The sequence below is a fragment of the Diaphorina citri genome, unplaced genomic scaffold (assembly GCF_000475195.1).
Source record: "Diaphorina citri unplaced genomic scaffold, Diaci psyllid genome assembly version 1.1 scaffold4430, whole genome shotgun sequence".
In the NCBI taxonomy this organism is placed as follows: Eukaryota; Metazoa; Arthropoda; class Insecta; order Hemiptera; family Psyllidae; genus Diaphorina; species Diaphorina citri.
This window is the reverse complement of record NW_007381829.1, coordinates 1-23,482: the sequence shown is the minus strand read 5'-3', so window position 1 is coordinate 23,482 and position 23,482 is coordinate 1. Positions and strand designations below refer to the sequence as shown.

At 39.3% G+C, this 23,482-nt stretch overlaps 4 protein-coding genes and 2 long non-coding RNA genes across 6 annotated transcripts; 5 read left to right on the top strand and 1 right to left on the bottom strand.

Moving 5' to 3' along the window:
- The first annotated feature begins 186 nt into the window (after positions 1-186).
- On the top strand, positions 187-1,257 carry LOC113472241. The gene is made up of 2 exons (XR_003394646.1): positions 187-870; positions 1,060-1,257. It is a non-coding gene; the product is annotated as an uncharacterized LOC113472241 (long non-coding RNA).
- A 3,075-nt stretch (positions 1,258-4,332) lies between these two features.
- LOC103521038 (striated muscle-specific serine/threonine-protein kinase-like) lies at positions 4,333-10,012 on the top strand. Its single transcript, XM_026831899.1, has 5 exons — positions 4,333-4,476; positions 4,974-5,723; positions 6,650-6,735; positions 7,180-7,360; positions 7,766-10,012. Exons 2-5 carry the CDS (start codon positions 5,021-5,023, stop codon positions 7,867-7,869), a joined length of 1,074 nt encoding a protein of 357 aa, XP_026687700.1. The 5' UTR covers positions 4,333-4,476; positions 4,974-5,020; the 3' UTR covers positions 7,870-10,012.
- A 65-nt stretch (positions 10,013-10,077) lies between these two features.
- LOC113472239 (adhesive plaque matrix protein-like) lies at positions 10,078-12,695 on the top strand. Its single transcript, XM_026831901.1, has 2 exons — positions 10,078-12,636; positions 12,687-12,695. Exons 1-2 carry the CDS (start codon positions 10,078-10,080, stop codon positions 12,693-12,695), a joined length of 2,568 nt encoding a protein of 855 aa, XP_026687702.1.
- A 106-nt stretch (positions 12,696-12,801) lies between these two features.
- On the bottom strand, positions 12,802-15,426 carry LOC113472238. Its single transcript, XM_026831900.1, has 3 exons — positions 15,249-15,426; positions 13,799-14,548; positions 12,802-12,872 (listed from the first exon to the last, which is right to left on the bottom strand). Exons 1-3 carry the CDS (start codon positions 15,418-15,420, stop codon positions 12,802-12,804), a joined length of 993 nt encoding a protein of 330 aa, XP_026687701.1. The 5' UTR covers positions 15,421-15,426.
- Positions 15,427-16,266: 840 nt separating this feature from the next.
- LOC103521036 (myosin-binding protein C, fast-type-like) lies at positions 16,267-18,990 on the top strand (the record flags this gene model as incomplete). Its single annotated transcript, XM_017448689.2, has 3 exons — positions 16,267-16,374; positions 16,819-16,999; positions 17,521-18,990. Coding segments are annotated over 3 exons (393 nt in total), but the record flags the coding sequence as incomplete, so codon positions are not given.
- A 668-nt stretch (positions 18,991-19,658) lies between these two features.
- On the top strand, positions 19,659-20,729 carry LOC113472237. The gene is made up of 2 exons (XR_003394644.1): positions 19,659-20,342; positions 20,532-20,729. It is a non-coding gene; the product is annotated as an uncharacterized LOC113472237 (long non-coding RNA).
- The last annotated feature ends 2,753 nt before the right edge of the window (positions 20,730-23,482 follow it).

Genomic DNA, 23,482 nt, shown 5'->3' with positions numbered 1-23,482 from the left:
TAATTTAATAAGTTATTAAAATGAGTATTTTTTTTTTTTTTTTGCTGATATTTTGGCAAAATCATATTATTCTTTTTTCTAAATCTTGGCAGATTTGAAACAGCCCAATAGTTTTGAACGTTTCCAATCAAATTGACACGTGCCAATACTTCGCTTTTTTTTGCGTCAAAATAGATTTCTTTATATTTTACAATATAATTTTTACCTTATTTATTTAAGTAGGTAGCTGTTAAATACATTTGGGTCTATTGTTTTCAACCGAGGCAAGTGTGCATTCTGGTGGGTACAAACCACAATAGTGGAGGTATCTTTTTTGAGAGCCAAAAGCTCGAAACTGGATAAAAGCCGTTCTCAATTTGTCTAATTTGATGAGTTATTAAAATAGAATTCCGGAGAATTGTCTACATTATTTGATAAGTTATTAAAATGAGTAAGTTTTTTTGCTGATATTTTGGCAAAATCATATTATTCTTTTTTCTAAATCTTGGCAGATTTGAATCAGCCCAATAGTTTTGAACGTTTCCAATCAAATTGACACGTGCCAATACTTCGCTTTTTTTGCGTCAAAATAGTTTTCTTCTGCCACCAAAATGTCAGATGACCAATATCTCATCTGACCTTTTGGCAGTCGTTACTAATCGTTTATAAATAACCCGTGATGCAATTTCTCCCTTTTGTTAAATATTTTCTTATTTGTACCGATTGCAAAAAACGATATTTCATGCATAACTGCATTCAAAATACTCTGATTTCACCTTTTGTTTTTCGGCAACATAAACTACTGTGGTATCCACTCGATCACAGCACAGATTTTGCTGGTAGTTTTGTTAGGTTTTTGCGGTTCTAGATCCTCCATTTCAAACTTGACAGGTATTTTCTTATTTGTACCGATTGCAAAAAACGATATTTCATGCATAACTGCATTCAAAATACTCTGATTTCACCTTTTGTTTTTCGGCTACATAAACTACTGTGGTATCCACTCGATCACAGCACAGATTTTGCTGGTAGTTTTGTTAGGTTTTTACGGTTCTAGATCCTCCATTTCAAACTTGACAGAATATTGAAACAGCTTGACGATTTTATTTCGTCTTCATTTTCAGCTTAGACAGATACTATCACTAAACTTCTAGTCTGGAACTGAAAGTCCTGGGTTCATATCCCACCAGAATGAATACTTTTGTCTTAATGTTTGGAAATCTAACACTCACAGGGTATTGGGGTGCTGATGTTCACAACTTATGTTTTAATTAACTGCAGATATAATATTTACTTTTTTTAAGGTGTTTGTAGCAACGTTGCCCTGTGTGGCATCTGAATAAGTGACCGTGCAATCCTGTACTGATCAAGTCCCTCCGCCCTAAAAGTCTTCATCTTTTTAACTACCTACAATATTATAGGTACCTGCCTCGGTGGCGTAGTGGTCAAGAGTCTCGGCTGCTATACAGGAGGGCTTGGGTTCGATCCCTGGATGCATAAGGAGTAAGAATAACTAAAAATTTCACGATTCTAAGCAATGTACAGACAAATCTACAATTTTATTTATATAGATTACTTGGGATTTTTTTATTGCATGTTTCATTTTTTATTGGTGGAGGTACAGATTGCATTTTCCATAGATTTTTCTTTTCCAGGCTAAGATACGTAATAAGTCCCATACTTCCATATCTTGACAGTAAGTAAACATCGAAAAATGCATTTAAGTCATTTACAATGTCAAACTAACCAGTCTAGTTAGCTTGGTTGGTAGCGCCTCTTGTTAGCGCCAGGTCGCGGGTTCGATTCCTGGTCGGGGCGAACTTTATCCTAAACAGATAAGGTTTATTCTCGGAACGGCTGTGGCTTTCTTCTATCGTCTACCCTGTCTTCCTCCCTTGGATTTCAGGAAGATAAGAAGTAAGTAGATCTAGGTACCTACGTACTAGACAGAATATAGACTGTAGATACAGTTCCCTCTATCAAAGCACACGTGTAGCGTATGGTATCATCGGTAAGATTCACGGCGCTTTGAATAAATGGTGTCGGAATATCTTGGGTACTAATCTCATTGGATTAAGTAAAACATCAAAACTGTGGTCTCAACTATCTGTAGGTACACTTTTACACAGAAAAAGGCTATCATCACGACATGATTCTATTCTGCAAAAGAACACTGTTCTAGTTCTAGGCATTCTAGGGCATTTACCATCAACCAGCTGATAATGATCAGAGAAGTATTATGATGGAAATCAATAAACATTTTTTGGAAGGTTCTTCAATTTTTGGCCTATTAAAATTCACAATTGTGGACCATAATGACCGGCGCAGCGTATGTGCGAAATATTTTTATTGCCTACTTTTTATTATCGAAATTTTGTTCATTATGCGAAGGGGCTAATAAAAATATTTTTGGAGTTTTCAATTGAGTTGTTTGTTGGCTCGATGCTCTGACTTTTGGTTATATAATAATTGACCTATTAAAAAATTGTTCAGTTGAAGAAAATCGAGATGAATGGACCCAAGAGCAGTGATATTCACGGGGGTCATTATACCCTCAAAAGCAATGTGATAACTGAATTATTTTGCTCAGGGCTCCTTCATTGTCCATTAACTGTAGCGAAAATTCAGCCAAAAAGATATAGTCTACGAGTAAGTACCATTTGACTGAGATGACCAAATAACCAAAAGGTAATGTGATAACTGAATTATTTTGCTCAGGGCTCCTTCATTGTCCATTAATTGTAGCGAAAATTCAGCCAAAAAGATATAGTCTACGAGAAAGTACCATTTGACTGAGATGACCAAATAACCAAAAGGTTGGAGCCGCCCTACGTCGCGTTTCTGGTGATCCTCGCTCGTGAAAATTTCTCTGGCCATCCAAAGGGGTAGTTGCTCGAGCATTATGAGCACGTTGTGTTATCCTCTGTAAAGATGTTAAGTAGATAAAGTATTTTATCAATAAACATTCTAGATAAAACTAAAACATTAATGTAAGAAAAGGCCATAAGCCAAACTTAATATTCCTCAACCACCAATGTTTCAACCAATGAACATAATGTTCACATTCATTCAAGGCCGTATTCAGCGGGGTCCATCCGGGGCCAAGCTCCTCAAGGGGGCCAAAATCAGCTTCCCCCCCCCTTTGTATAAATTGTGTTGGGATGAGGGCCCCAACGTCGCGTTTCTGGTGATCCTCGCTCGTGAAAATTTCTCTGGCCATCCAAAGGGGTAGTTGCTCGAGCATTATGAGCACGTTGTGTTGTCCTCTGTAAAGATGTTAGATAAAGTATTTTATCAGTAAAAATTCTAGATAAAACTAAAACATTAATGTAAGATAAGGCCATAAGCCAAACTTAATATTCCTCAACCACCATGTTTCTAATATAATGAACATAATGTTCATATTCATTCAAGGCCGTATTCAGCGGGGTCCATCCGGGGCCAAGCTCCTCAAGGGGGCCAAAATCAGCTTCCCCCCCTTTGTATAAATTGTGTTGTTGGAGCCCCCCGGGGCCCGGTTATGACCGGCCCTGTATTTCACCGCTCAATGTTCATTATCCTCGCCTACATATCTGCATTCCAAATCTTGGGGGTTTCTTCTCGAATTTGTTGTTTGTGATTTTTTGGCCCCGCGCCCTTTGGTGAGCGCCCAAAATATCAAACAACATCATGGTGCGAGTTTCGGCCTCCGACTGTCTCAGGCTTTTTGTTAATTTATTTGATTCCCCCCTCCCCTGTCTTACTCATGTCCGTTTAATGATCAAATTGGAGATGACGTCACTGCAAGGGTTCGTATGGAACGATAAATTGATCAATGAACGATAAACGTTCGAATAGATTATTGTCCGGAAATTTGATTGAACCTCCGCCCCGGCGGCGGTCTGAGAACCTCATTCAGACCAAAACGATGAGGAGAAAGAGAGAGCCCGAAAATTAATCAAATTGAACCCCCACCCCGGCAGTCTCAGAACCCTATTCAGACCAAAATTGAGATGGAGAGAGAAGATTGAGAGAGGAGGGATTAGATAGGAGGGCATGGAGGGGTAGGATAAAAGGAGGTTACACCGACCACATAAATGTTGGGCCAACGACATGGTTTCCTAGAAAGAACAAGTGATAAACTCTTCAAACTATGAAATATGTATGAAAATAATTACTGAAGTTGGCGTTGGCAAAAGGCTGGCGAAGACCCCTGATAGAGACAAAATACTCTTATTAATTATCTCCAGATTTAATTTCAAGTCAATAAATTCTTATGCATTCCACATCTTTGTCTGAATTTATTCTACTTATAATGACCCGTTTTACAGTACCCTTTCGATAGCTCTTTGTTTCAGTTTGCTGAGTAAATAACAGTTTCAAGCGTATCATCGGCTCAACAAGTGAGCCAATCCTATCACAGCACCAGCAGCAGTAGTGAGCAGTACTTCAACTCTGCCCAACATCAACTTACTAACGGAATCCCCGCCAGTCAGAACTTCAAACCTGAAAATTTCGGTAAGTGAAGATGCCTTGATAGAACAGCGGTCAGGCCTTGGATACTAGTTAGCTGCTTTTGTACTCATGTACTGTTTAAAAATCTAATTTCATGTATTATTTTCATTAAGCGTACAAATAAAGGCTATTCCTAGTTCTACTAGATTAGTGGTAACCTGGTAATCGAAAGATCGTGGGTTTAAATCCCTCTGTGAAGGTGTGTACTCTTCCCCTTTACAATTTAAGAATTTGAGCACAATAATAGTACCTTATATCTGGGGTAAAGGGACTCTACTTGGGTCCTCTTTGAACATTATATCACTGTTAGCTTTATTTTACCTTATTATCGCCATATTTTGAACCAGTACCCCATAGATTCCTATGTATAGCTGTAGGCAGTTTCCCAAAAAGGTAAAATCTCCTGCATCAATTTCATAAATTACCAACCAACGTCCCAGTCTTTTTCCCCCCTATCTGAATTCCAAATGGTTTGTTTGCATGATAATATTTCTTCCTAGGCGCATTGTCTCTGAAAGAGCTCAAACTTCCGTTCAAGAAGTACGATATGGTGTGTGAAACAGGGAGTGCCATTCCTAGAATTATTTCCAAGTCCAACGCTCTGGGAAATTCATTAACTGCCATTCCCACCATGACAGATGCCATTGAAATACCAGTCATCCATGAAACTGCCATTAAAATACCGGTTATCCATGAAACTCCCATGAAAACAAGTAGCATGCCGAGAGAGAATTTGGTGAAAAGTCATCATTCCGCTGGCCTAAGCAGCTCAACCAAATCTTTTCCAAACCTTCTGTCAAGCCCTTTCAAACCGACAGCAAATACCTTACTGTCGCCAAGTGTGGCTCCTCCAAAAGTGCATGTAGTCAAAATTATGGACGAAGTTACGAAGAAGTGTTTGAACGAACAACGAATTGTCTCCGACACGAATCTGCGACCTTTAGAACGATCCGAACGAAAAACCAACTTCGAAAATGTTCACCAAAGTCCTGCACCACAAATTGGGAATGTTCACCCAACTTCCACACCACATGTTGGAACTACCCACCAAACTTTCTCGCCCTATTATTTCTCAACGACTTGGAGTAGCAATGCAAATACAGGGTCATTACAAAACTCACCTCTTGGTCCAAACAACGTTCTACCATTCTTATCTTCTACCACTACTAGTCCAATGTACACTTCCTCTATCTACTCCTGGACTCGAACCAAACCCTGCATATCCACGGGCGCTCTGGCAACCACGAAAGGTTTTCATCTATGATATTTTTTTTTAATGTTTCAGCTTATTTGTTTAAATTGAAAGCTTAATGGTGATGGAATATGGCGGCTGCTGTTTGTGTTGTATGTTCCTTTTTGTTCTATGTAGCTTCAAATTAATTTCTTCATTACAGTGTAAGGTTGTCTGTCAAAAATTTGTGTTTACATTTAAGTAATCCTCAGAAGGACTTTTCTGTATAAATTTAAATTAGTAAGGATATTGTTAACTTACTCGGTGAATTATGTACACCAGTATGTCCAAATAACAAGTTTTGCAAAAATGGAAAATCCGGCCCGAAGGACCAAATTTTTTCCTACTATGTAGCAAAAGATCTCGTTTTAAACCTTTGTAGCTTGTTTTATGTTGAAATGTAATGAGTAGTTAGGATTTTAACTGTTGAATAACGCTCTTTTGAGTGAACGTACATAATTTATGTATCCATCAATTGTAAATTTTGTACCTTTATTCTTCAATGTAGTTCATGCTCGAATGGCTTCATCTACATATGTTATTCTCTCTTTTTTTCTCTAGATATGCTACACCAGATTATATTTACTTTTAATAGGATGTCCAATATCTTCATCTTTTGCTGGCTTTTCTTCTCAGTTCTTCTGTGTATCTATATTCTACCTAATGTACCCTACTTGATACTTTTATTGTATATCTCTGTTTATTTGTGTTTAAATCTTTTATTTTTATTGCTAATTTTTAGTTTGTTTTCATTCTATCTTGTAAATCACTTTAGTGTAGATAATTTAAGAAGTAAAGAAGTTGGGATTAGCAGGGTATTTGATAATTTTCAGCTGTGGGTACTGAAGATCCTTTCCTCCATTCGTAACTTTATCGAAATACTTGCCCCCTCACAAAACCTATACCAACTTCATCGCCACTGATTTGTGATACTATTCTTCACAGGATCTCCCCGGAAAGAAAAGGTCATCACCCTCACCGACTCTTGTTTCGATCCTGAACCCCCCAGAAGATTACCTATCTTTATAACGGTGAGTACCTTGGTACATATCTTTACAACGGCAACAGTGGGTGTCCAACAACGGAGGTCGTATCGTCCTGAAATGGAAGAGAGAAGGAGAAGAGGATAAGAGAAACCCAGCCGTTCCGAGAACCTTAGTTGTTCAGGATTAAGTCCGCCCCTGTGCGGGAATCTAACTCGCGACCTAGCGCTATCAAGGCAGCTACCTCCCAATCCAACTAGGCTGGCTTTATTTTGCCCACCTTTGTGGCCGAGTGGACACGAGCACTGACTCTCATCCTGGAGGTGCTTGGTTCGAATCCCGCCCAGGGCGGAAATTTTCTGACCGAACTTTTCCGTTCTTGGATAGGCATGGATGTAAAAGAATGTGCCTTGAAGTAATGCGAAAGCGGTTCCAAGGAACAATCGTCAAAAATAAATAAATAAATAAAAAGGCTGGCTTTATTATTTGCAGCCGTTACGTGACATCGCCGTGGTAAGTGGAGGAGTAGCCAGGTTCGAGTGTATAGTCCAGGCAGATCCCGCTCCCTCTGTCACCTGGTCCAAGGATGGCCAAGTTCTTCACCCCAGTCATCAGCATCAGATCGAGTTCAGGAATGGCGTATGCCGTCTGACCCTGCCCCATGCGTACCCATGTGAGTAGATGTATCTTTTGAGCTTGGAATCCATTGGTATTCTTGGGTGTGATTTTCTTAAGATGTTTGTAGCAACGTTGCCCTGTGTGGCATCTGAATAAGTGACCGTGCAATCATGTACTGATCAAGTCCCTCCGCCCTAAAAGTTTTCATATTTTTAACTACCTACAATATTATAGGTACCTGCCTCGGTGGCGTAGTGGTCAAGACTCTCGGCTGCTATACAGGAGGGCTTGGGTTCGATCCCAGCCGGAAGCATGGAATTATCGTCATTATTTGAGAAATTGATCACACAATCATGGAGCTCTAAGGGTTATGTGGTAAAGAAGACCTCTTTCGTTAACATCGCCTAACTACCTTCTACTCGAGTCTATTACTTATTATTATAACTTCTCTTGCTTCCAGTTGACGCGGGGACCTACTCCTGTTCTGCGGTCAATGCTGTGGGCACTGTGGAGACCTCTGCCTCACTTACCGTACCAGGTGAGAAGCGATCCTTCAATTTGTAACCTGGTCACCTGCTGTAACCAATTTGGTGATGGTAACCTGGTGTAACCGAATTGTTACCCGGTGTAACCACTTTGGTAATAGCTTCTCATGTCTTTATTGGTGATGGTAATGGCAATTCTTTGTAAACTTTATGGTGACCATAATCCTTCGACTTGTAAATCCCTTGGTCCATGGTGATGGTATAAAGTTTATTGGTGACGGTAGAAAGCTGCTGGCCATCTTTAATGGTGACATTGGAGGTGGTAACCTCTCCTATCTCTCAAGGGTTGGAGGAAGCATGAATCCTGGTGATGGGAAATTGCACTTTTTTAAAAACTTTTTTTTAATGGTTCTGGGAAATACTTTCTATGATCATTCCTAATAATGTGGAATTTCGTGAAAATCGGTGTTGAACTACATGTGTTCTGCTTTTGATGCCTGGACTTCATATGTACAAACTAAGGGAGCTGGTTGAATTCCATGCCAAACGGCAGGATGGCTTTTAGGTTTTTATCCCAAACAGTTCCAGTGGCTAAAATGTATTGTCTCCACCAATGTTCCATATATAAGTAGTTCGTACAAAGTATCTCCTCTAATTCCCTCCCTATTTGCGTGATACCGTATAACCCATGTAAATAGGGGAACATACATACATATTTTGTGTTGGGTTAATGTTGAATTTCACTTCCTCAAATTTTTCATCATTATGATGGTAGGGGAAAACTACCATAATGGTGACCAATGGGGGAAGCACTTCACTGCATCTTTACTGTTTTTGGTGCTGGGGCCTGTTTCATAAGGCAACTTCGCAATTTGCATTTCGTATCTCGTGATTGTGACGTAATTTTAGACTACAAGTACTAATTTTGCAATGTTTTCCTCTGATTACATGTCTGTTGCGAAGTGCGAACTTCCTTGTGGAACATCTCCCTAATTGTATATTTTATTGACTGCTTTTTTTCTGCTTAAGTTGGTGGGTTCTGCTATTTATTCTTCTGTACCTATTTATCATTTTCCTTCTTACTATCTTTTCATTGACCCTTGGTAGTTTAAAGTTCATTGGCCAAATCAATTTAGAGGCTTAGAGACCCTCTGAAATAAGTGTAGTCAGAAAATAAAAAAAAGGTAATGGCGATCTCCAAGCTGAAAAAAAGTGGACACAGGGAGGAATATACAACTCTTGATACAGCAAAAAATGTGTTTCATCGTCTTAAAATGAGATTTATAATTTTATCAGAGGAAGTAGCTATGAGTAAGAGCTAAATAAAAGAGAGGATTTTCGTGAAAACAGAATATTCGTTTCTTCTATGTTCCTAATAGAAGACAGATTGAACTGAAATATTTTTGATTTTCATTCCGGAATCCAGCTTGTGTTCTAACAAAAATAAAGTGATACTTGGGCGAAATTCAGCTACCAAGGGCTTAATATCATGTGCATCTATCAGTTATCATCCTTATCCTTCCACCTACCATCTTTTTCCCCAAAATAAATGTTTAATATTATATTTTTATTCATATTTACTACCTATGGTTTATTTTTGGTATCTCTTTTCTAATGCTCTTTTCTCTCCTTATATTCATCATTATCACTTTCTTTTCTCCTTTCTTTCTTTCTTTCTTTCTTTCTTCTTATGATATTTTTGGTCTCTAGTCAACTTTGTTTTTATGGAAAGCATTTTATTTTCTTTATATTTTACAATATAATTTTTACCTTATTTATTTAAGTAGGTAGCTGTTAAATACATTTGGGTCTATTGTTTTCAACCGAGGCAAGTGTGCATTCTGGTGGGTACAAACCACAATAGTGGAGGTATCTTTTTTGAGAGCCAAAAGCTCGAAACTGGATAAAAGCCGTTCTCAATTTGTCTAATTTGATGAGTTATTAAAATAGAATTCCGGAGAATTGTCTACATTATTTGATAAGTTATTAAAATGAGTAAGTTTTTTTGCTGATATTTTGGCAAAATCATATTATTCTTTTTTCTAAATCTTGGCAGATTTGAAACAGCCCAATAGTTTTGAACGTTTCCAATCAAATTGACACGTGCCAATACTTCGCTTTTTTTTGCGTCAAAATAGATTTCTTCTGCCACCAAAATGTCAGATGACCAATATCTCATCTGACCTTTTGGCAGTCGTTACTAATCGTTTATAAATAACCCGTGATGCAATTTCTCCCTTTTGTTAAATATTTTCTTATTTGTACCGATTGCAAAAAACGATATTTCATGCATAACTGCATTCAAAATACTCTGATTTCACCTTTTGTTTTTCGGCAACATAAACTACTGTGGTATCCACTCGATCACAGACAACAACAACAACAACAGCAAAATCTGTCTTCCTATTCCACGCAGGAAAATCTGAGTGTGTCGAAAACTCTACTCAAGGAAGACAAGAATGTAAACTTGAAAGTTGCCAACGAATTCATGCCGCTGAATATGCCCTATAGTATACAATCATCTGGTACTGAAACTCATAAGGAAACTGTCATTCCTATTCAGACTGATAATAAAACTTACATTGAGAATCAAAAGACCGAATCTACAACACAGGTTGTAAACAGTGACGAGGCTGCGAAGGAAGGCATAGAACATACAACCATCCCCAAGAAGTGTGCACTGGACTTCTTCAAGAATATTATCAAGGAAAATGAAAGCGAGCAGAACTTCTTGAAAGAAACAGAGAAGCAATTGCCTCCAAGCTTCCATACTGACAAGAAGAAGGAAATACATCATCATGTGGAGAAGACAGAGTCACTGCTAAGTAATCAGTATCAACCTGGACCTACATCCCCTGTGTTCCCTCACAGTGATGATCAGATCCCACCAGAGTTCGCCAGGAATATTCTAAACGAGCGAGTAGAAACGAAGAGCTTTGAGAAATCCTGGAAACCTGTATCCCCTGTGCCACAACCTTATAATGACACGCCCCTCTATTTGGAACCTGGCCCTCCTCCTGAGATATGCTACGTCCCCAAAGTTGCGCCTAAAACCAAAGAGAACTTTACAGAAAGGATTAAGAAGATGGAAGAATCACATAGAGAACTGTTAACTGCTGAAGTACCTCAAGGTGGAATCAAGATTTTCCCCAAACAGCAGGGAGAACCGGTGTACAAGGCACCAGAACCCGCCAGACCACCACCATTCAAACCTGCATATGATCATAAACCCGTTGTGGAGGAACGATGTATTAAAACCCAAGTGGAGTCTTCAGGACAAAGTGACTATACATTCGGTAGAAAAGTTATCTCTCCTCCTACCAATGGTCCTGTACTGAGACCACAAGCAGACATCCATGTGAGACCTACAAGTCCCAGACCCTCTGCTGAAGGTGTATCCATGGAGAAGCTTTGGACGACGAAACTTCACAAGGAAAGTGAGATCACGCGCCCTGCATCCCCTCTCGCTAGACCTCCATCTCCTAAGCACAACATCATCAATGAAACCCGCGAGACTTCCCATACAGAAATCAAAAGATGTATTTCTCCGAGACCATCGGCGGAGGGGGTGAAAATGGACAAAATGTGGGCACATCCGGCAACCAATCACACGCCTCATCCTACATCCCTCATGCCGGCAATACCTGTTCCTGTAAAGAAAGATGATGAGGATGAAGAAGCTAAACGACTTGCCTGGTCCAGGAAATATCTGACGGAGGACGAGGTCACAACTAGAACTGTCAAGAAAACTGTTATTGAATCTCCACCTCCTGTGTATAACCCTCCTACACCTGCCCCTGCACCTGTCTATCGTCCTCCTGCTCCTGCTCCCGCCCCTGCGTATCATCCTCCTGCCCCTGTCTACAATCCTCCAGTTGCCAAACAACCCCCACCCCCTACTCCTAAACCTGCCTATGTGGCTACTCCACCTCCTCCCTATAAAGCGCCAGTTCATCATGTTTCCCCACCCCACCAACAACTCAAACAGCAATCTTCCTTCGATCAAACTTCCTCTTACAAGCAATCCTCCTTCCAAAGCAATCAGAAGGCAAGCCCTCCATGGGTGAAAAGTGAACCCTCTCAGAACGTTGTCACTCCTCCATGGGTGAAACCATCCCCTCCTTCTACTCCCTCCCACTCGACTATCAATAAAACCTTCTCCTCCTCCGAAGATCGCTCCTACAGTTCTTCCACTCAGCAGAAACCCATCCAGTTCAAACCCAACACCTACACCCCACCGTACCAACCAAAACCTGTGGCAAATCAATATTACAAGACGGAAAGTCAAGAGAATGAGACCAAACAATTCAGAGCCCCCAACTACAGTCCTTATTCTAGTCAGAACTCAAACCAGTCCAACTCTAGTGTGGTACAGCAAAGCTTTTCATCTCAAACAGTCAGAGAGTCCTATCAATCAGGTGGTAATCAGTTCTCAAGCTCTCAACAGCAACCCGTTTCCTTCTCTGAATCAGCAGTTGTCGAGGAGCATCACTTGAAACCTTCTCTCGCTAAGAAGGTGTGGCCTCTTGTACAGAACTCCTCGTCCAGTTATACCCCTGTGGTCCCTAGCTTTTCCTCAGAGCCCGTCACTGAAAGCTCTTACTCGTACGAAGTGGCCAAAACAGACAATGGATATGTAGAGAAAGAAATCAAAACACAGAGAACAGTACAACGGGAAGAGAAACAATTCTCTTATCCTCCCCCTGCCCGATCCTCTCTCCAATCCAAGATAGCCGCCTTTGAAGAGAAAAACTACCAGAGTGATTACGACTCCAAGTTTGACAGCAGTGACTCTGAAATCCGCAGAACTGGCAGCTTGAAGAGACCGGAGCGTCCTTCCTCTGCTGCTGGCTATGGCACGTTGCCCAAGACATTCGGCAGGTCCAATTCGTTCAGCAAAGTTGACTATCAAAGCTCTCACACGCAGAGATTCAACCAGGATACATCGGATGTTATTCCTGGACTCAAGCCTGGCTCTCCACCTCAGATCTTGCACGCCTCTCAGTTCTACTCACATCAGGAACCCAAGGTGAAGAGGAAGGGTTACACCCAGGGTGATGACCTTTTCTTTCCGGGGAGATCCTGTGAAGAATAGTATCACAAATCAGTGGCGATGAAGTTGGTATAGGTTTTGTGAGGGGGCAAGTATTTCGATAAAGTTACGAATGGAGGAAAGGATCTTCAGTACCCACAGCTGAAAATTATCAAATACCCTGCTAATCCCAACTTCTTTACTTCTTAAATTATCTACACTAAAGTGATTTACAAGATAGAATGAAAACAAACTAAAAATTAGCAATAAAAATAAAAGATTTAAACACAAATAAACAGAGATATACAATAAAAGTATCAAGTAGGGTACATTAGGTAGAATATAGATACACAGAAGAACTGAGAAGAAAAGCCAGCAAAAGATGAAGATATTGGACATCCTATTAAAAGTAAATATAATCTGGTGTAGCATATCTAGAGAAAAAAAGAGAGAATAACATATGTAGATGAAGCCATTCGAGCATGAACTACATTGAAGAATAAAGGTACAAAATTTACAATTGATGGATACATAAATTATGTACGTTCACTCAAAAGAGCGTTATTCAACAGTTAAAATCCTAACTACTCATTACATTTCAACATAAAACAAGCTACAAAGGTTTAAAACGAGATCTTTTGCTACATAGTAGGAAAAAATTTGGTCCTTCGGGCCGGATTTTCCATTTTTGCAAAACTTGTTATTTGGACATACTGGTGTACATAATTCACCGAGTAAGTTAACAATATCCTTACTAATTTAAATTTATACAGAAAAGTCCTTCTGAGGATTACTTAAATGTAAACACAAATTTTTGACAGACAACCTTACACTGTAATGAAGAAATTAATTTGAAGCTACATAGAACAAAAAGGAACATACAACACAAACAGCAGCCGCCATATTCCATCACCATTAAGCTTTCAATTTAAACAAATAAGCTGAAACATTAAAAAAAAATATCATAGATGAAAACCTTTCGTGGTTGCCAGAGCGCCCGTGGATATGCAGGGTTTGGTTCGAGTCCAGGAGTAGATAGAGGAAGTGTACATTGGACTAGTAGTGGTAGAAGATAAGAATGGTAGAACGTTGTTTGGACCAAGAGGTGAGTTTTGTAATGACCCTGTATTTGCATTGCTACTCCAAGTCGTTGAGAAATAATAGGGCGAGAAAGTTTGGTGGGTAGTTCCAACATGTGGTGTGGAAGTTGGGTGAACATTCCCAATTTGTGGTGCAGGACTTTGGTGAACATTTTCGAAGTTGGTTTTTCGTTCGGATCGTTCTAAAGGTCGCAGATTCGTGTCGGAGACAATTCGTTGTTCGTTCAAACACTTCTTCGTAACTTCGTCCATAATTTTGACTACATGCACTTTTGGAGGAGCCACACTTGGCGACAGTAAGGTATTTGCTGTCGGTTTGAAAGGACTTGACAGAAGGTTTGGAAAAGATTTGGTTGAGCTGCTTAGGCCAGCGGAATGATGACTTTTCACCAATTTTTCTCTCGGCATGCTACTTGTTTTCATGGGAGTTTCATGGATAACCGGTATTTTAATGGCAGTTTCATGGATGACTGGTATTTCAATGGCATCTGTCATGCTGGGAATGGCAGTTAATGAATTTCCTGGAGCGTTGGAATTGGAAATAATTCTAGGAATGGCACTCCCTGTTTCACACACCATATCGTACTTCTTGAACGGAAGTTTGAGCTCTTTCAGATACAATGCGCCTAGGAAGAAATATTATCATGCAAACAAACCATTTGGAATTCAGATAGGGGGGAAAAAGACTGGGACGTTGGTTGGTAATTTATGAAATTGATGCAGGAGATTTTACCTTTTTGGGAAACTGCCTACAGCTATACATAGGAATATATTGGGGTACTGGTTCAAAATATGGTAAAATAAAGGTTCAAAATATGGCGATAATAAGGTAAAATAAAGGTAACAGTGATATAATGTTTAAAGAGGACCAAGGTAGAGTCCCTTTACCCCAGATATAAGGTACACTATTATTGTGGTCAAATTCTTAAATTGTAAAGGGGAAGAGTACACACCTTCACAGAGGGATTTAAACCCACGATCTTTCGATTACCAGGTTACCACTAATCTAGTAGAACTAGTAATAGCCTTTATTTGTACACTAATGAAAATAATACATGAAATTAGATTTTTAAACAGTACAAGAGTACAAAAGCAGCTAACTAGTATGTGTAAAGGGGAAGAGTACACACCTTCACAGAGGGATTTAAACCCACGATCTTTCGATTACCAGGTTACCACTAATCTAGTAGAACTAGGAATAGCCTTTATTTGTACGCTTAATGAAAATAATACATGAAATTAGATTTTTAAACAGTACATGAGTACAAAAGCAGCTAACTAGTATCCAAGGCCTGACCGCTGTTCTATCAAGGCATCTTCACTTACCGAAATTTTCAGGTTTGAAGTTCTGACTGGCGGGGATTCCGTTAGTAAGTTGATGTTGGGCAGAGTTGAAGTACTGCTCACTACTGCTGCTGGTGCTGTGATAGGATTGGCTCACTTGTTGAGCCGATGATACGCTTGAAACTGTGGCGAAGAGGAATATTTCATTGGCCATTATTGGTTAGGTTATATTAGACTGTCAGATCTACATGGTATGACAAAGGCAAGACTGGGAAAGTCTTATGGTTCGATAATTCCTATACCTAAAAGTACAGAATATGAATTTATAATTTATACCCAATCCGTAGTTGAAATATTTTCTTATTATGTACATAAATGGATTCAATAAATCCTTTCATTTTTGGATAAGCAAGGCGCAATTTATTAAAACTATTATTAGCTCAAAAGGCGATTTTATAAGCAAGCTTTTGCTGGCGATTTCAACTCACTCAAGCTGCCACTTTTCGAAGCCCAGTCTTTATTTACATGTCGTCAATCCTATCGGACTTTCGGGCAGAGTTGAAGTACTGCTCACTACTGCTGCTGGTGCTGTGATAGGATTGGCTCACTTGTTGAGCCGATGATACGCTTGAAACTGTAGCGAAGAGGAATATTTCATTGGCCATTATTGGTTAGGTTTATATTACACATCCCCACCCATTTATGACGAACACATAATGTACTGTCAGATCTACATGGTATAACAAAGGCAAGACTGGCAAAGTCTTATGGTTCGATAATTCCTATAGGTACCTGAAAGTACAGAATATGAATTTATAATTTATACCCAATCCGTACTTGAAATGTTTTCTTATTATGTACATAAATGGATTCAATAAATCCTTTCATATTTGGATAAGCAAGGCGCAATTTATTAAAACTATTATTAGCTCAAAAGGCGATTTTATAAGCAAGCTATTGCTGGCGATTTCAACTCACTCAAGCTGCCACTTTTCGAAGCCGAGTCTTTATTTACATGTCGTCAATCCTATCGGACTTTTACCAACTTCATCGCCACTGATTTGTGATACTATTCTTCACAGGATCTCCCCGGAAAGAAAAGGTCATCACCCTCACCGACTCTTGTTTCGATCCTGAACCCCCCAGAAGATTACCTATCTTTATAACGGTGAGTACCTTGGTACATATCTTTACAACGGCAACAGTGGGTGTCCAACAACGGAGGTCGTATCGTCCTGAAATGGAAGAGAGAAGGAGAAGAGGATAAGAGAAACCCAGCCGTTCCGAGAACCTTAGTTGTTCAGGATTAAGTCCGCCCCTGTGCGGGAATCTAACTCGCGACCTAGCGCTATCAAGGCAGCTACCTCCCAATCCAACTAGGCTGGCTTTATTTTGCCCACCTTTGTGGCCGAGTGGACACGAGCACTGACTCTCATCCTGGAGGTGCTTGGTTCGAATCCCGCCCAGGGCGGAAATTTTCTGACCGAACTTTTCCGTTCTTGGATAGGCATGGATGTAAAAGAATGTGCCTTGAAGTAATGCGAAAGCGGTTCCAAGGAACAATCGTCAAAAATAAATAAATAAATAAAAAGGCTGGCTTTATTATTTGCAGCCGTTACGTGACATCGCCGTGGTAAGTGGAGGAGTAGCCAGGTTCGAGTGTATAGTCCAGGCAGATCCCGCTCCCTCTGTCACCTGGTCCAAGGATGGCCAAGTTCTTCACCCCAGTCATCAGCATCAGATCGAGTTCAGGAATGGCGTATGCCGTCTGACCCTGCCCCATGCGTACCCATGTGAGTAGATGTATCTTTTGAGCTTGGAATCCATTGGTATTCTTGGGTGTGATTTTCTTAAGATGTTTGTAGCAACGTTGCCCTGTGTGGCATCTGAATAAGTGACCGTGCAATCATGTACTGATCAAGTCCCTCCGCCCTAAAAGTTTTCATATTTTTAACTACCTACAATATTATAGGTACCTGCCTCGGTGGCGTAGTGGTCAAGACTCTCGGCTGCTATACAGGAGGGCTTGGGTTCGATCCCAGCCGGAAGCATGGAATTATCGTCATTATTTGAGAAATTGATCACACAATCATGGAGCTCTAAGGGTTATGTGGTAAAGAAGACCTCCGTCGTTAACATCGCCTAATTATTTTCCCAGCCGGAAGCATGGAATTATCGTCATTATTTGAGAAATTGATCACACAATCATGGAGCTCTAAGGGTTATGTGGTAAAGAAGACCTCTTTCGTTAACATCGCCTAACTACCTTCTACTCGAGTCTATTACTTATTATTATAACTTCTCTTGCTTCCAGTTGACGCGGGGACCTACTCCTGTTCTGCGGTCAATGCTGTGGGCACTGTGGAGACCTCTGCCTCACTTACCGTACCAGGTGAGAAGCGATCCTTCAATTTGTAACCTGGTCACCTGGTGTAACCAATTTGGTGATGGTAACCTGGTGTAACCAAATTGTTACCCGGTGTAACCACTTTGGCTTCTCATGTCTTTATTGGTGATGGTAATGGCAATTCTTTGTAACTTTATGGTGACCATAATCCTTCGACTTGTAAATCCCTTGGTCCATGGTGATGGTATAAAGTTTATTCGTGACGGTAGAAAGCTGCTGGCCATCTTTAATGGTGACATTGGAGGTGGTAATCTCTCCTATCTGCCTATCTCTCAAGGGTTGGAGGAAGCATGAATTCTGGTGATGGGAAATTGCACTTTTTTAAAAACCTTTTTTAATGGTTGTGGGAAATACTTTCTATGATCATTCCTAATAATGTGGAATTTCGTGAAAATCGGTATTGGACTACATGTGTTCTGCTTTTGATGCCTGGACTTCATATGTACAAACTAAGGGAGCTGGTTGAATTCCCAGCCAAACGGCAGGATGGTTTTTAAGTCTTTATCCCAAACAGTTCCAGTGGCTAAAATTTATTGTCTCCACCAATGTTCCACATACAAAAAGTTCGTACAAAGTATCTCCTCTAATTCCCTCCCTATTTGCGTGAGTCATACCGTATAATCCATGTAAATAGGGGAACATACATATTTTGTGTTGGGTTAATGTTGAATTTCACTTCCTCACATTTTTCATCATTATGACGGTAGGGGAAAACTACCATAATGGTGACCAATGGGGGAAGCACTTCACTGCATCTTTACTGTTTTTGGTGCCGGGGCCTGTTTCATAAGGCAACTTCGCAATTTGCATTTCGTATCTCGTGATTGTGACGTAATTTTAGACTACAAGTACTAATTTTGCAATGTGTTCCTCTGATTACATCACGTCTGTTGCGAAGTGCGAACTTCCTTATGGAACATCTCCCTAATTGTATATTTTATTGACTGCTTTTTTTTCTGCTTAAGTTGGTGGGTTCTGCTATTAATTCTTCTGTACCTATTTATCATTTTCCTTCTTACTATCTTTTCATTGACCCTTGGTAGTTTAAATTTCATTGGCCAAATCAATTTAGAGGCTTAGGGACCTTCTGAAATTAGTCTAGTCAGAAAAGAAAAAAAGTAATGCCGATCTCCAAGCTGAAAAAAGTGGACATACAAAGGAATATACAACTCTTGATACAGCAAAAAATGTGTTTCATCGTCTTAAAATGAGATTTATAATTTCATCATAGGAAGTAGGTAAGTAAGAGCTAAATAAAAGAGAGGATTTTCGTGAAAACAGAATATTCGTTTCTTCTATGTTCCTAATAGAAGACAGATTGAACTGAAATATTTTTGATTTTCATTCCGGAATCCAGCTTGTGTTCTAAAAAAAAGTTATACTGGGGCGAAATTCAGCTACCAAGGGCTTTAATATCATGTGCATCTATCAATTATCATCCTTATCCTTCCACCTACCATCTTTTTCCCCACAATAAATGTTTAATATTATATTTTTATTCATATTTACTTATGATTTATTTTTGGAATCTCTTTTCTGATCCTCTTTTCTCTCCTTATATTTATCATCACTTCTTTCTCTCCTTTCTTTCTTCTTATGATATTTTTGGTCTCTAGTCAACTTTGTTTTTATGGAAAGCATTTTATTTTCTTTATATTTTAAAATATAATTTTTACCTTATTTAAGTAGCTGTTAAATACATTTGGGTCTACTATTTTCAACCGAGGCAACTGTGCATTCTGGTGGGTACAAACCACAAAAGTGGAGGTATCTTTTTTGAAAGCCAAAAGCTCAAAACTGGATAAAAGCCGTCCTCAATCTGTCTAATTTGATGAGTTATTAAAATAGAATTGTCTACATAATTTAATAAGTTATTAAAATGAGTATTTTTTTTTTTTTTTTGCTGATATTTTGGCAAAATCATATTATTCTTTTTTCTAAATCTTGGCAGATTTGAAACAGCCCAATAGTTTTGAACGTTTCCAATCAAATTGACACGTGCCAATACTTCGCTTTTTTTTGCGTCAAAATAGATTTCTTTATATTTTACAATATAATTTTTACCTTATTTATTTAAGTAGGTAGCTGTTAAATACATTTGGGTCTATTGTTTTCAACCGAGGCAAGTGTGCATTCTGGTGGGTACAAACCACAATAGTGGAGGTATCTTTTTTGAGAGCCAAAAGCTCGAAACTGGATAAAAGCCGTTCTCAATTTGTCTAATTTGATGAGTTATTAAAATAGAATTCCGGAGAATTGTCTACATTATTTGATAAGTTATTAAAATGAGTAAGTTTTTTTGCTGATATTTTGGCAAAATCATATTATTCTTTTTTCTAAATCTTGGCAGATTTGAATCAGCCCAATAGTTTTGAACGTTTCCAATCAAATTGACACGTGCCAATACTTCGCTTTTTTTGCGTCAAAATAGTTTTCTTCTGCCACCAAAATGTCAGATGACCAATATCTCATCTGACCTTTTGGCAGTCGTTACTAATCGTTTATAAATAACCCGTGATGCAATTTCTCCCTTTTGTTAAATATTTTCTTATTTGTACCGATTGCAAAAAACGATATTTCATGCATAACTGCATTCAAAATACTCTGATTTCACCTTTTGTTTTTCGGCAACATAAACTACTGTGGTATCCACTCGATCACAGCACAGATTTTGCTGGTAGTTTTGTTAGGTTTTTGCGGTTCTAGATCCTCCATTTCAAACTTGACAGGTATTTTCTTATTTGTACCGATTGCAAAAAACGATATTTCATGCATAACTGCATTCAAAATACTCTGATTTCACCTTTTGTTTTTCGGCTACATAAACTACTGTGGTATCCACTCGATCACAGCACAGATTTTGCTGGTAGTTTTGTTAGGTTTTTACGGTTCTAGATCCTCCATTTCAAACTTGACAGAATATTGAAACAGCTTGACGATTTTATTTCGTCTTCATTTTCAGCTTAGACAGATACTATCACTAAACTTCTAGTCTGGAACTGAAAGTCCTGGGTTCATATCCCACCAGAATGAATACTTTTGTCTTAATGTTTGGAAATCTAACACTCACAGGGTATTGGGGTGCTGATGTTCACAACTTATGTTTTAATTAACTGCAGATATAATATTTACTTTTTTTAAGGTGTTTGTAGCAACGTTGCCCTGTGTGGCATCTGAATAAGTGACCGTGCAATCCTGTACTGATCAAGTCCCTCCGCCCTAAAAGTCTTCATCTTTTTAACTACCTACAATATTATAGGTACCTGCCTCGGTGGCGTAGTGGTCAAGAGTCTCGGCTGCTATACAGGAGGGCTTGGGTTCGATCCCTGGATGCATAAGGAGTAAGAATAACTAAAAATTTCACGATTCTAAGCAATGTACAGACAAATCTACAATTTTATTTATATAGATTACTTGGGATTTTTTTATTGCATGTTTCATTTTTTATTGGTGGAGGTACAGATTGCATTTTCCATAGATTTTTCTTTTCCAGGCTAAGATACGTAATAAGTCCCATACTTCCATATCTTGACAGTAAGTAAACATCGAAAAATGCATTTAAGTCATTTACAATGTCAAACTAACCAGTCTAGTTAGCTTGGTTGGTAGCGCCTCTTGTTAGCGCCAGGTCGCGGGTTCGATTCCTGGTCGGGGCGAACTTTATCCTAAACAGATAAGGTTTATTCTCGGAACGGCTGTGGCTTTCTTCTATCGTCTACCCTGTCTTCCTCCCTTGGATTTCAGGAAGATAAGAAGTAAGTAGATCTAGGTACCTACGTACTAGACAGAATATAGACTGTAGATACAGTTCCCTCTATCAAAGCACACGTGTAGCGTATGGTATCATCGGTAAGATTCACGGCGCTTTGAATAAATGGTGTCGGAATATCTTGGGTACTAATCTCATTGGATTAAGTAAAACATCAAAACTGTGGTCTCAACTATCTGTAGGTACACTTTTACACAGAAAAAGGCTATCATCACGACATGATTCTATTCTGCAAAAGAACACTGTTCTAGTTCTAGGCATTCTAGGGCATTTACCATCAACCAGCTGATAATGATCAGAGAAGTATTATGATGGAAATCAATAAACATTTTTTGGAAGGTTCTTCAATTTTTGGCCTATTAAAATTCACAATTGTGGACCATAATGACCGGCGCAGCGTATGTGCGAAATATTTTTATTGCCTACTTTTTATTATCGAAATTTTGTTCATTATGCGAAGGGGCTAATAAAAATATTTTTGGAGTTTTCAATTGAGTTGTTTGTTGGCTCGATGCTCTGACTTTTGGTTATATAATAATTGACCTATTAAAAAATTGTTCAGTTGAAGAAAATCGAGATGAATGGACCCAAGAGCAGTGATATTCACGGGGGTCATTATACCCTCAAAAGCAATGTGATAACTGAATTATTTTGCTCAGGGCTCCTTCATTGTCCATTAACTGTAGCGAAAATTCAGCCAAAAAGATATAGTCTACGAGTAAGTACCATTTGACTGAGATGACCAAATAACCAAAAGGTAATGTGATAACTGAATTATTTTGCTCAGGGCTCCTTCATTGTCCATTAATTGTAGCGAAAATTCAGCCAAAAAGATATAGTCTACGAGAAAGTACCATTTGACTGAGATGACCAAATAACCAAAAGGTTGGAGCCGCCCTACGTCGCGTTTCTGGTGATCCTCGCTCGTGAAAATTTCTCTGGCCATCCAAAGGGGTAGTTGCTCGAGCATTATGAGCACGTTGTGTTATCCTCTGTAAAGATGTTAAGTAGATAAAGTATTTTATCAATAAACATTCTAGATAAAACTAAAACATTAATGTAAGAAAAGGCCATAAGCCAAACTTAATATTCCTCAACCACCAATGTTTCAACCAATGAACATAATGTTCACATTCATTCAAGGCCGTATTCAGCGGGGTCCATCCGGGGCCAAGCTCCTCAAGGGGGCCAAAATCAGCTTCCCCCCCCCTTTGTATAAATTGTGTTGGGATGAGGGCCCCAACGTCGCGTTTCTGGTGATCCTCGCTCGTGAAAATTTCTCTGGCCATCCAAAGGGGTAGTTGCTCGAGCATTATGAGCACGTTGTGTTGTCCTCTGTAAAGATGTTAGATAAAGTATTTTATCAGTAAAAATTCTAGATAAAACTAAAACATTAATGTAAGATAAGGCCATAAGCCAAACTTAATATTCCTCAACCACCATGTTTCTAATATAATGAACATAATGTTCATATTCATTCAAGGCCGTATTCAGCGGGGTCCATCCGGGGCCAAGCTCCTCAAGGGGGCCAAAATCAGCTTCCCCCCCTTTGTATAAATTGTGTTGTTGGAGCCCCCCGGGGCCCGGTTATGACCGGCCCTGTATTTCACCGCTCAATGTTCATTATCCTCGCCTACATATCTGCATTCCAAATCTTGGGGGTTTCTTCTCGAATTTGTTGTTTGTGATTTTTTGGCCCCGCGCCCTTTGGTGAGCGCCCAAAATATCAAACAACATCATGGTGCGAGTTTCGGCCTCCGACTGTCTCAGGCTTTTTGTTAATTTATTTGATTCCCCCCTCCCCTGTCTTACTCATGTCCGTTTAATGATCAAATTGGAGATGACGTCACTGCAAGGGTTCGTATGGAACGATAAATTGATCAATGAACGATAAACGTTCGAATAGATTATTGTCCGGAAATTTGATTGAACCTCCGCCCCGGCGGCGGTCTGAGAACCTCATTCAGACCAAAACGATGAGGAGAAAGAGAGAGCCCGAAAATTAATCAAATTGAACCCCCACCCCGGCAGTCTCAGAACCCTATTCAGACCAAAATTGAGATGGAGAGAGAAGATTGAGAGAGGAGGGATTAGATAGGA